Genomic DNA, 13237 nt, shown 5'->3' with positions numbered 1-13237 from the left:
TTTTATTTTTTTAATTATATAGTATATGTTTTTAATGTTTTGGGGTTTCATGTTCTAAAAATATTTTAATTATATAGTATATTTTTCTTAAATATTTTAATATGTATATTTGTATATACACATACATATAATAATAAATAATCAAAAATCATTAATCGTAATTAAAAATCACTAATTAATAAGTTCAGTTCAGTTCAATTCAGCTCAGTTCAGTTCGATTCAGCTCAGTTCACTCAATGAGAACAGATCCAAATCAAAACACTAATCAAACAATAAGTTTCTCAGAACAATAAATCATTTCCACACTCAAATAATAAAAAATTGACTAGGACCATTTTACACAACACAATTCAACCCCACTCACTAGTTGAAGAGACAAATTTAACATACGAGGAAGTCGATAATAAAACATAACAGAAGAATAAAAAAAAAAAAACAATTAAATAACAAAAATCCATTAAAATAAAAAAAAATCCAAAAAATACTTATCCTTCCTCTTAATTCCAACACTGACACGTTCACCCTCTCTCTCATCCCTCCTATAAAACCCCCCGCACCCTCCTCATTACCTGCCAAACAAACAAAAATAAACTCACACTCTTTCAACCTCCACTCTTTCTCCTTTTCTCTGACCCCACTAGAAACTTCCTCAACCCGACCCGACCCGACCCGAATGGATAGAGGAGTAGCCGTCGGTGAACCTTGGAGACCCGACCCGTCAATTCAACCCGACTTGTTATACAAACCACCAGAAACTCCGAAAGAACCCATGGAATTTCTATCACGTTCTTGGAGTGTTTCTGCTCTTGAGATTTCTAAGGCCTTAACTCCGGCTTCTAAAGGCATGCTTTCTAAGGCTATGTTTGCTGGGTTTTCGGGTAGTGGTGGTGGCGGCGATACTCCCATTTTGGAAGATGTTGTTGCCGAAGAAGCGGCCGCGGCGGCTTCCGGTGGTAATAGCAATGGAAATGCCTTCTCTTTTGCTTGTTCTGAAACTTCTCAGCTCATCTTGGAGCGCATTATGTCACAATCGGTTAGTTTTTTTTTATTTTTTTATTCTTCTTTTCATGAATAATTTCTTAAAATTTTCTTCATTTGTAATTTTTTGACAAGATTTTGTTGTTTGTTTGTTTGCTTGTTGTTTTCAGGTTCAATTTCAGGTTTTTTTTTTTTTTTTTTTTTCTAATTTTAAAAGGAAGATTGATCAAAAAACAATTTGTAGTTTTTATTGTATTCGGTTGATTGTAAAGGGTATTAATAATAATCTCTGGAAATTGACTAGCAAGACAATAAATAATACTGACAAAATTAAAATCCAGTTTCTTTTCAGGTTTTTTTTTGGTGATAAAAACATTTTTTTTTTAAATTTTTATTTTAAGGTTGATTGTAAAGTGAATACGGAAATCTCAGGAAATTGACTTGCACGACAATAAATTGATACAGTAATACGGAATAATATTGACAAAATTAAATTTTTTGTGGGTTGAGTAAATTAATTATATATATTTTTGTTTGTAGTACAGCTGTTTTGATTAAATTGGCAAGTGCAGTGTTTTTGCTTGGAGTGCAAAAATGAATTATTTTATTTGGGGGTTTCTTTTTTGTTCAATTTTTAGTTCCCAATACGGAATATTTGAATCTAGAAGCATAAAAGAATAGCGCTAGGTTTCTATCTTTGATCAAGGATTGTTTTTTTAATTACACTCGATTCGTCCGAAATCAATAATCACATTAATCGATCGTGTAAATTGAACTAATAATAAATGTTACAAAATTGGAATGGATGGAGGTAGGAGCTAGTAGGACTTGTGTTTTAAGGTTAATAAATAAAGTGGTAGTACTAGTAATTGATTTATTCTTTTATGATATGTGACTTTGTAATGATGACTAGTGTGCTAGTGGATTAATCACTAATATAAAAATATAACATTGGGTTGGTTGGTTGTGTTACAGCAAGAAGTATCTCCCCGCACTTCTGGTCGGCTCTCGCACAGTAGTGGCCCACTCAATGGCTCCTTGACTGATAGTCCTCCGGTTTCTCCTTCTGAAATGGACGATGTCAAGGTTTGTCTCTCCTCTTATTTCATGTTCGGAATTAATTGTCACGTATCGTTATTTTAAACTAGTAAGGTGCCAAGTAAATCAGGATTGGGTTTGGGATTGAATTTGTATGGGATGATGTCAATTTATTATGTGGGTGAAAAAAGTTTGTTTCCTATAACCATAGCTCAAAAAAGTAAATAGATGGGCTCAGTCGCTCAGAAGTGTGTCTAGTGGTCTGTGTGGGTTACAAACACAAGACTGACTAAATTAGAAGAGGACGATTTCTTGTGATCTTTGCCTTTTTCTTTTAAATTTTTTTCATTTATGTAAATTTTTTTTTATTTTTCATTCATTTTTTTTTCTAAGGACGCTTTATCAGAGAATGCCTTTATATTTGCACCCTTGCCTAAGAAACTTAATGATTCTTTTGTTTCAAAATTCGTAGTAAGGAAAACCGTCAGTTTTTTTGTAAAATATTTTTAAAATTGCAACAGTTTCCCATTTTTTACTTTTTTATTTTACCTTTTGAAAAAGTTTTACCGTAGGTAGTGTGGGAAATATACAAAGTTTTCACTGGAATGGCTACCTCATTTTTGGTAGTTACGGAAACTTATGATTTAGGCTTTTTGTGTATATATAAACTTGGGAAAATTAATACTCGTACTACTACTAGTATTAATTGCATGGAAAATGACTAGATAAAATCGGAAAAATCATGATTTACGGAGTGGGTTATCTACCTATTGCATGGAAAAGGACTTGATAAAATCGGAAAAATCATGATTTACCGAGTGGGTAATCTACCTATTACATGGAAAACGACTTGATAAATGGGAAAAATCATGATTTATCGAGTGGGTAATCTACCTCGCGTAGGTAACAAAATGTGACACGTATATGTAGCATTATACTGATTTACGCGTGTTTTTATCATGAAATTCCTAATTTTATACCATTTTCAAGAGTGTATTAAAATGCTTATATATAGCCCTTAGGGCTACATATAACATTACCCTCTATATAAATAGAGTAATCAATAACGATTAATGTATGATTATGTCATTAATTACATAAATTGATGTGAGTATAAATTTAAGTTATGCAATTGATGTTTATACTCGGACTTGGAGATTTTTATTGAACAAAGTGATTTTTCTTCCCAATTTATTTGGGTAATTCAACCACAAGGTTGATTTAATACGGAGTACAAAGATCCCTCCAATTACAATTGTTAAATTGAATTGGGAAAGAACATGTGAAAAAAGTCACTATCTCTTGAAACAAGGTCATTTAATTCTCTTTGGATATATGATTATTTTAAGGGCTTGAATTGATTGACATTTCAATTTCAATATCTATAGTAAGCTTCTCACATTTACTTGCAATAAATTGAAAAGAATGTTGTGACCACTTTTAATTTAGTGCTTGCTTATTATCTTCTCGAGACATGCATTATTGAGATGACAGCCCACTTGATGACACCCATTTATTAGACTTCTGTTAACCAAGAGTTAGGTTGATGTCAATACAGTACAACCCTGATAAAAAGAATTTCTGTGCTAACTTAATAAAAAACTTATTTCTAGTTAATTTTGGTTTCAGCCACTTTTACTTTTAATGCTTTATAATCCACAATTGTCTTTATCTTTAATTTTGGTTATGATATACTTGTACTATGTATGTCGTTAAGGCTACGTATAAGCATTTAATCCATTTCCTAAACCTATTTGGCTCATATGCAGTACTGTCGCCTTAATAATCACGCAAATACACAGTACAGATCTAACAACCCTGTTGGAGTTACCCCTGCCGCTGGTGGGAAAACTGTTGGGAGGTGGCTTAAGGACAGGAGGGAGAAAAAGAAGGAAGAAACGAGAGCACAGAATGCACAACTACATGCTGCTGTCTCTGTGGCAGGTGTTGCTGCAGCGATTGCTGCAATCGCTGCTGCAACTGCTGCATCGTCAGGAACTGGCAAGGATCAAGAGGCTGCAAGAACTGATATGGCTGTTGCATCTGCTGCTACCCTTGTGGCAGCTCAATGTGTAGAAGCTGCTGAAGCTATGGGTGCTGAGAGGGATCATTTGGCTTCGGTTGTTAGCTCTGCAGTTAATGTTCGATCTTCTGGTGACATCATGACTTTGACTGCTGCGGCTGCTACAGGTAACTTGACACTTATTAGTAATAGGCTTAATTCCTTTTTATATTCATCAAGTCAATTTAATTTCCCATTTCAAATTAGCAAATTTCATCGGAGCTGAACACTATTTATTTTGCATAACAATATTCATTAAGGCCACCACTTTCTTTTTTGACATTCAAAAACTTAGGACAACGTGATTTTTATATGAATTTCTTTGTTAGGATATTTGGAATCACAGTGTGAGCTTTTCTTTTGAAAGTCACAATAAATAAATCATAGAACGAACTCTCATACCATCTTTATCAACAATTTGGTGGATAATAAACAAAAAATACCTGATATCTTTGAAAATTCATTGATTTATTGCTTTAGTGTGTGCTTGCTTCCTAATTGTATGAAGGTAGCTGTGTTATAAAGTACTCCGTACAAGAAAAGAAATTATGTAAAGTTTAGACAAGAATTGTGTAAATGATTTAATTCATTGGATGACATTTATTAGTGTTACATGTTAGATATATTATTGAAGGTGCTATATCATTTCAATTAATGAGATTGCAATTGCTCAAATTGTCCAGCATTGCGTGGGGCAGCTACACTGAAAGCGAGGGCATTAAAGGATGTGTGGAACATTGCAGCTGTGCTTCCAGCAGAAAAAGGGGTGACTGTTAGCAATGGCAGCAACGGGTCTAGCGGGAGTCATAGTGGTGAAATCATGCCGGAAGATAATTTCCTAGGGATCTGCAGCAGGGAGCTGCTTGCTAGGGGCTGCGAGCTTTTGAAACGTACTCGGAAAGGTATCATAATTTTTGCTGATTGGTTTTACAGCTTTGTTGCTCATGAATCTTGTTATTTATGCATATTAATAGGTGATTTGCGTTGTACTACTGACTAATGAGTATTTCCTTTGTCGTATTTACCGTACAGGTGATCTTCACTGGAAAATTGTGTCTGTTTACATTAATAGAATGAACCAGGTAAGTTTATTCACGTACTTGATTGGTTACCTAGACAGCGATTGATGTAATCTTATACTATACAACATGAAAATTCTATTTAAAAACTTAATAGTGGATCCAAAAAAAAGTTAGATGAGGTTGATTAGTTGATGATTCGTAGTCTGATCAGATACATAAGGTATCTTAAGTTTAACTTTTTTCTATTTTTAATCAAGAAAAGCCTTTGAAAGTAAAAGTTAAAGTAATCTACAGTCGATCAAAGATGAATCTGCCATCATTGCGATTACGATCTTTAAAATTTTTGAAACGTACTTTTTAATTTCTTCATTGTAGGTTACACTAAAGATGAAGAGCAGGCACGTTGCTGGGACCATAACAAAGAAGAAAAAGAGTGAGTTACATTTGCTTTTGTCTCTCTTTCATAATGTGAACAAATGTTTCATTAGTGTGGGTCTGTAAGTCTTCATTCCTTTCATGGGGATCTGAGAAAGCTAATGGTTAATGAGGTGGTAAAATATGAAAAGCTAACATCTTTAAGTTTGATTCCTCTTTTTTCCTTTTTTGATTTCCCATATTCGATCATCTGTGCAGATGTGGTGATTGAAGTCATCAAAGATATGCCAGCTTGGCCAGGCCGTCATTTGCTTGAGGGTGGCGACTGCAGGAGATATTTCGGACTTAAGACCATCTTACGTGGTGTTGTAGAATTTGAGTGTCATAACCAACGTGAATATGAAGTTTGGACAGAAGGTGTCTCGAGGCTTCTCTCTCTCGCTGCTGAGAAGAACACCAATCGACATAGGTTCTAGGGTAGTATAGTAGTATATCTCGTTGTGATGAACGTCATTATGGTTAAAGCCGTAATGGTTGTGCCGTTGTAGAATGTGATGTTTTTTGCAAGGTGATGACTTTTGGGGGAGATGGGTATAGTGTAAAAGGGGGAAAATATTAGGACATTGGTACTAACCATATGTTGTTTAAAAAAATGGTGGGGGGTTGGTTTTTGGCTTTCTTTTGAAAGTGTTTGTTATCCAATGTAAAAAGTAGCAATTAAAGAAGCAAAAGCATTGTGTAATTGGTTCTTCTTTACTCTTTTTTTTACAGTGGATAAAATTTTGCAGTGTGATAGTCTTAGGCTATGTTCAAAACTTCAAATCATCTAATATGATCCAATGTGATTTTTTTTATTTTTTATTTTTTATTATCTAATCTTATATCTTAGCAAAACCTTGAACTTACGAGTAATTTTTAATTAAAATATTTATTAAATAATAAGCCAGATTCCTATAGATGTTCATGTTCTGAATACATATTTTTTGAACAACTTTATTAAGAAATTGTACATAAACTGTCTAAGATATTTACTTAATGTGCAATCTATATAAATATATATATATATATATATATATATATATATATTACTATACTAAAGTAATTACTAAAAATTTCCCTAGATTACTCGTGTCAGCGCCTCATAAATAATTTTCCTGCCTAAAAACTTTTTTTTTCTTTTTTCTTTTTTTTTTTTTTTTTTTTTTTTTTTGTAATTTTATATTTGTGTAAAAAAAAAAAAAAAAAAAAAAAAAAAAAAAAAAAAAAAAAAAATTGAAGTTAGTTTTACAAGTTAGAAAATAATTTAATCATTCTTATCTCTTAACATTTAAGATCCCATATTCAATTTTGACTTAATAAAAAAACGAAAGATGTGTTAATTTTTATAAAATCCAATCTATAATATAATATTATTAAAACTCAATGGGACAACATGTTATTGCCATATGTCATCGTTTCTTCCATATAACTTGGCGCCACATAAGCAATATGTGTCACCTTATGTGTCATCATTTATTATCCTAAAACTCTTCATATGTATAACCTTTGCACTTAATTTCCCCATAGAATGTAACTCCTAAATAATCAATATCATCAATCAATCAATCAATATCAATATATGTATTAAAATTCAATGGCATGGATTGTAATCTTGCCACATGTCGACAATCTTGCCACGTGTTGCCATGTCACATATTATTATCTATAATAATATTATTAAAACTCAATGGTATAACATGGTATTGCCATGTGTCATCTCTCCCTTGATGTATTTGACGACACATAAGCAATATAATGACATGTCAAGACCTATTCATCTATATATACTAAATGTCAAAATTCAAATCAAAGTTAAGATTGAGTTATAATTTGAATCCTTAATAAACTTAAGACGAATTTAACATCAAACAATCAATGCCTCTTAATAATTATTGTTCTTAATAGAGTGATTTAAACTACGTGTTGTAACTTTCTAATATGATTGTAACGCTTCTTATATTGCAACTTTGTATTATTTACTTAATATATTATTGTTTTATAATTTTGTATTCAATTAATAAGCAAGCCTTAAATTCATTTTATAATTTTAACTTCAATTCACCGCTGAAATTTTGTAATGTTTGACGGGCATCAAATATTTCCACTATGAAATTTTTAGTTTCCTCCCTTTAATGTCTAATCAAATTGACAAATTTAACATTCAATATTGATTTTTTTTTTTGAAAAAAATTATTATATTAATAATTGATTTATTTAAAAGTTTGTCTAAAAAGACAAGCAATAACCCGGGACATCGTCCGGGCAAAAAACTAGTTGTATTGTTGATTGACTAATTAAATCATCACACGTCTTAAAAAAAAATAAAAAAAAAAATAATTTTCTATATTATGCATAAAGATATAATTCAACCATATATTAAATGAAAAATCCGAGCATGGCTCGATCATTAACTAATAAACAATGTAACAAACACAAATAAAATGAATTGGATTTGATCTCATTTACTCTTTCCGTAAGTTTTTATTTGCTCTATTTGTATTTTGTGCACTATTTATTTGACCTACTCTAACTAATGTTTGTGATTTAAAAATAAAGGGAAAAAAAAAACATAATTTTGTGGATATTTGTTGAAATCTTGTCAATAAGTAGATTATAAAATTTCAATTGTTATAATCAATACTTGTTGATAATTTAAAAATAATACTAATCAAAAATTTATATTAGTATACCTGTCTAGAAGAAATGGAGAAAGTAGTGGCGTGCAAATTAATTAATTAATTCTGAAATAATCAAATATTTTAACTAAACATAGCCGTAATTTGTATGTGAGCCATGTGATTCAACAAATTAGAATGTTGTTTGGCTAATGAGGTAAGAAAAGGAGGAAGTTGGACTGAGGCAGTCAAAAAAGAGAAAAGCCAAGGATCCCATTATTTGTTGTAAAGAACAGACAAAAAACATAGCCAGATTCCATTTACTTTTTCTTTTTCTTTTTTTTTTTTTTTTTTTTTTTTTTTTTTGTGTGAAGGTCCATGGCCCTTTTTTTTTAATTAGCGTTAATTGCATAGTTTAAGGTAGGGCTAATCATGATTAGATTTGTAATATTCCATCAAAATGTCGCTTTCCGCCTTAATCTATATTTTGTTTAGGTAAAGCATACATGATGATATCAATCTGCGTATCTAAAAGACAGCCAATAACCTCATTATAGGTGTATTATAAGCTGTGTTATCCAAAATCGCCGTTTATAATTGAGAATGATTTTGTATAATTGATTAATAAATACTTCCATCAAAGAAATAAATTTGTATTTTGAAAGTTATCACTTGCTAGTTGCAAGCTGTCTAGTTGGGGTACGAAGTACGATATGATTAACGGCTCCACATAGACCTGGCAATCCTAACCCGACCCGATTGACCCGACCCGAATAACCCGACCCGTAACCTGAAGTTGACCCGAAATCATTGACCCGAAAATGACCCGAACTCGAACTAACCCGACCCGACCTGAACCCGACCCGAAATGGAGTTGACCCGAACATGACCCGATGACCCGAAGTGACCCGACTCGAATGACCTGACCCGAAATTGACCCGAAACCCGAACTTGACCCGACCCAAAATGACCCGAAACCCGAAGTGGCCCGACCCAATTTTAACCCGAATTGATTGACCCCAATCAACCCGACCCGAATCGACCCGAATAATAAGAGAATAGGATGAAATGGTTAATTACTTGTTTTAAGGCTTCTTTATTTTCTAAGTAATAGGTACTCACGATTTTTTTGTTTAACGATTTTACTTTATTTTCCAACTATTTTTTTTTTAAGTGAATTTATATTGGTGACCCAACACAAACTTGACCCGAATAGACCCGACCCGAGTTGACTCGACCGAAATTGACCCGAAAATTGATCCTAAATATTGACCCGACCCGAAAAGACTCGACCCGAATTGACCCGACCCGAACTTAACCCGACCCGAACTTGACCTGACCCGAACTTGACCCGAAGTGCTGACCTGAATTTGACCCGAAACCCGAGTCGACCCGACTCGACCCGAACCCGACTCGAACATTTGTTGACCCGAACTTGACCCGACCTGAATTGACCCGACCCGAACCCGACCCGAATGACCTGTTTGCCAGGTCTTGCCTCCACACTTGCAATGAAGCAAAAATGCAAATAAACAAGTGACTTCCTCTACTTTCAAAAAAATATTTAAATAAAAATAAACGAAAAAAAATATTGGGACTTCCTTTAAAGAATTAAAGTGGGGTAAGTAGGAGGGATGGTAATATCTACTAACCCGCTTCACCCCTTTAAATAAATGGACGAAAACAAAAAATCCAAATTAAATGGATGAGAAGCAGATAACGGTGAAGTGGGTGATGGATTGGATGTGAATGATACTTTTTTCACCCACTAGTCATCCACCCACCCGTTTAACATATTAAATTTTTAATCTAAGAATTTTAATAATAAAATATAAAATTTGCAAGAAAATTGCTTTTTTTTTTTTTTTTTTTTTGCAAATTAATTTTTCAAACAGAGTTAATGTGATTTTTTTTATTACTTTAATACTCATCCATTAGTCATTCGTTCCACCTGTTTCATTCACAAATGATGAACAGACGGATATAGATGATGGGTGATAGAGGAATGTGGATGGAGCGATTGTGTGTTCTTCTTTACACATTAATTAAAATGGATAAAATTTTGTACCGTGATAGTTTTAGGCTAAGTTCAAATCATCTAAAGATCCAATAAATGTGAATTTTTTTTTATCTAATCTTATAACTTAGCAAAACCTTGAACTTAAGAGGTTCCTCCACCAGATGTCCGGATCCGAATATAATCCATTGCCATTTATAGGGGCAAGAACTCTAAGGACCATGGTTGCACTGGTCACATAAGCTACTTGTCTTTTATTTAAAATCTAATATATATATATATATATATATATATATATATATATATATATATATATATATATATATATATATATATATATATATATATAAGGGGAGTTTTTCCCGAGGTTTTAGAGAGCCACATATGATCTAATTTTCTTATTGTGCCATGTAGGATTATTAATTTTATTAGTAGCCAATTAAATAAGAGTTATTGAAATCTTTTATAATTAAATAATTCAAATGTCACGTAAGCAAAATTGCCGAATGATATTTAAAATTTAATTAATTAAATATAAAATGTTATCGATCTTTTGATATTAGGAATTTTATCTAAATATATAACCAGTTTTAGCACATAAATTAAAAAAAAAAACTTATTTTAAAAATTCAAACAAACTCTGCATTGCACGGGCTTCATCTAGTAGATTCTATTTTGTGCGCTAATTCATAAAATGTAACAAGAAAATAATCTTTGATAATTAGGTTCCTAAATACTACTTCCTCCGTTTTCTTTTACTTGCAATACACCTTTTGGGCACGCAGTTTTAGGTGATGATTAGTGAGGGTAAACGAGCGATTTTATCAATATAATTTTTACACAAAGATTAGAATAGGGTTAAGTATCATTGGTAAAAATTATAATGAATAATTTATCCGTTTAGATTACATAAACCCGACCTCAAAACACATGCCACAAGGCTGTATTGCAAGTAAAACTAGCTTTTGTTATTGTTATTATTACTATTATTACTATTAGCTTCTTCTTTTAAGTGTTACATTGAATCATGTTCCACTATTCACTTTATCTGATTTGAATTTTTGACCATTTAATTAATGATAGTGATCATACATATGAAACAATACAGTCTTGTGTATATAGTACTATTGGAATTGTCTAATAAATATATTATTAATACTCAATTGTTATAATTTATACTTATTGATTATTATAATATATTATTGGTCAAATTTCTACATCGACATTGGTCAAATTTCTACATCGACATCGACAAAAATTGACCTGACCCGAATAGACCCGACCAGAACTCACCGACCCGAATTTGACCCGACCTGAATTTGACACGATAATTGGACTCGAAGACTGACCCAACCCGAATTGCCCCGATCCGAAATGATCCGACCCGAACTCGACCCGACCCAAACTCAAACCGACCCATGCTTGACCTGAAGTATTGACCAGATACCCGACCCGACCCGAATTATCATTGACCCGAAAAGTTACCCGAATTGAACCGACCAGACCCGAACTGACCTAACCCGTACCTGACCCTAACGAGCCGTTTGCCAAGTCTAATCATAGTACGGTAGTACCCCATAATATCTAAATGTTTAAAATGATTCTGTCGGGTTGGAGTAATAAATTGGGGTTCATATTATTGTCCGGTCGAACATTATTTCTTAGTGACCGCAATATGAGTAATTATGCAATACTCGTAACAATTAACAAAAGAAGTTGGAGGTATATGGGGTTCACATTATTCCTTGTTACCTCCAGTTCTCTTGGCTAAAGTGGTCTTGGTCTTGCTCTGATTGAAATTAAGAATATAAGACCCTAGATTTAAAAACTGTAAATTCATTCCCAAGACCATCTCCCTGTTGTGTATTTATATTTTGTTGTGAAAATGTGAAATGAAAGAACCTCTAGCTCTTTCTTCAATTCACCTCCACCATGGAATCAAGTCAATTCTTGCAAACTTCCAACTCTTTAGAAAGAGTACTAGAAAAACTATCGCTGGCAAAAACTGATGCAGACATCTTCTTAGAGCATATTGTTGGAGGTTGCAAAAAATAGTTGGCTTTTCACATTAACTAATAATCTCTCTTGGAACTAGACTTGTGAGAGTGCTTTCGAAATTAAACCAGAAAAAGCATCAGCACAAAATTGGAAAAGGTATGGAGAAATAGAATCACCCTGTCGAAGACCCCGAGAAGGTACCACATTCCCCGATATGTCACCATTAACCTTGAAGGAGAAAGACACACTCGCAATACAATTCATGACCTTAGCAATCCAACCTGAGCATAAACCCAATTTTCCCATGACCTTTTCCAGAAAAACCCACTCGACCCTGTCATATGCTTTACTCATGTCAAGTTTCAGAGCCACCGAGCCATGTCTACCTTCCCCTCTCCTCTTCATATAGTGAAAGATCTCAAAAGCAATTAGAGCATTGTCGGTAATCAGACGCCCAGGGACAAAAGCACTTTGATTTATAGAAATAATATCATTTAGAAAAGGTTTTAACTTATTTGCCAGGGTTTTTGATATTATTTTATAAATCACATTGCAACAACTTATGGGTCTATATTCTGTCAAAAATTTCGGCTCATTGCATTTCGGAATCAGCATAATACAAGTCCTATTAATTTCAGAAATATCAACAGAACCACGCCACCAATTTTTAACCAGAGTAATAATATCAGAGCCAATAATATGCCAAAATTTCTGAAAAAATAGAGCATGCATACCATCAGTTCCCGGAGCCTTATTCGGGTGCATTTGAAAAAGTGCCTCCTTAATTTCTTCTCCACTCGGCTCCACCATAAGTGCGGCATTCATAACCTTGGTGACTACATGATCTAACCCCTCGAGAGCTTCATCGAAACCTGACGGATCACCAGAAGAGAAGCTGTGAAAAATAATCCCCCACCATACCCTTGATGCGCTCTTCGTCTGTGACCCAATTTCCTTCAGAATCTATAAGACCATCGATCCTATTCTTCTTGCGTCTCTGGCTAGCCTTGCGGTGGAAATATGAAGTGTTTTTGTAACCATCCCTCATTTCGTTTGCTCGAGCTCTTGCATACCAGTAGGACTCTTCAAGCCT

At 33.3% G+C, this 13237-nt stretch overlaps 1 protein-coding gene across 1 annotated transcript; it reads left to right on the top strand.

The window, feature by feature from the left end:
* The first annotated feature begins 587 nt into the window (after positions 1-587).
* Positions 588-6364, top strand: LOC145608193 (VAN3-binding protein-like). The gene is made up of 7 exons (XM_081663804.1): positions 588-1033; positions 1954-2064; positions 3786-4206; positions 4762-4980; positions 5111-5160; positions 5476-5533; positions 5734-6364. The coding sequence occupies exons 1-7, from the start codon at positions 674-676 to the stop codon at positions 5949-5951; spliced, it is 1437 nt and encodes a 478-aa protein (XP_081519930.1). The 5' UTR covers positions 588-673; the 3' UTR covers positions 5952-6364.
* Positions 6365-13237: the final 6873 nt, after the last annotated feature.

The sequence above is a fragment of the Chenopodium album genome, chromosome 23 (assembly GCF_948465745.1).
Source record: "Chenopodium album chromosome 23, dcCheAlbu1.1, whole genome shotgun sequence".
Taxonomy (NCBI): Eukaryota; Viridiplantae; Streptophyta; class Magnoliopsida; order Caryophyllales; family Amaranthaceae; genus Chenopodium; species Chenopodium album.
This window is presented reverse-complemented; position numbering and strand designations above follow the sequence as displayed.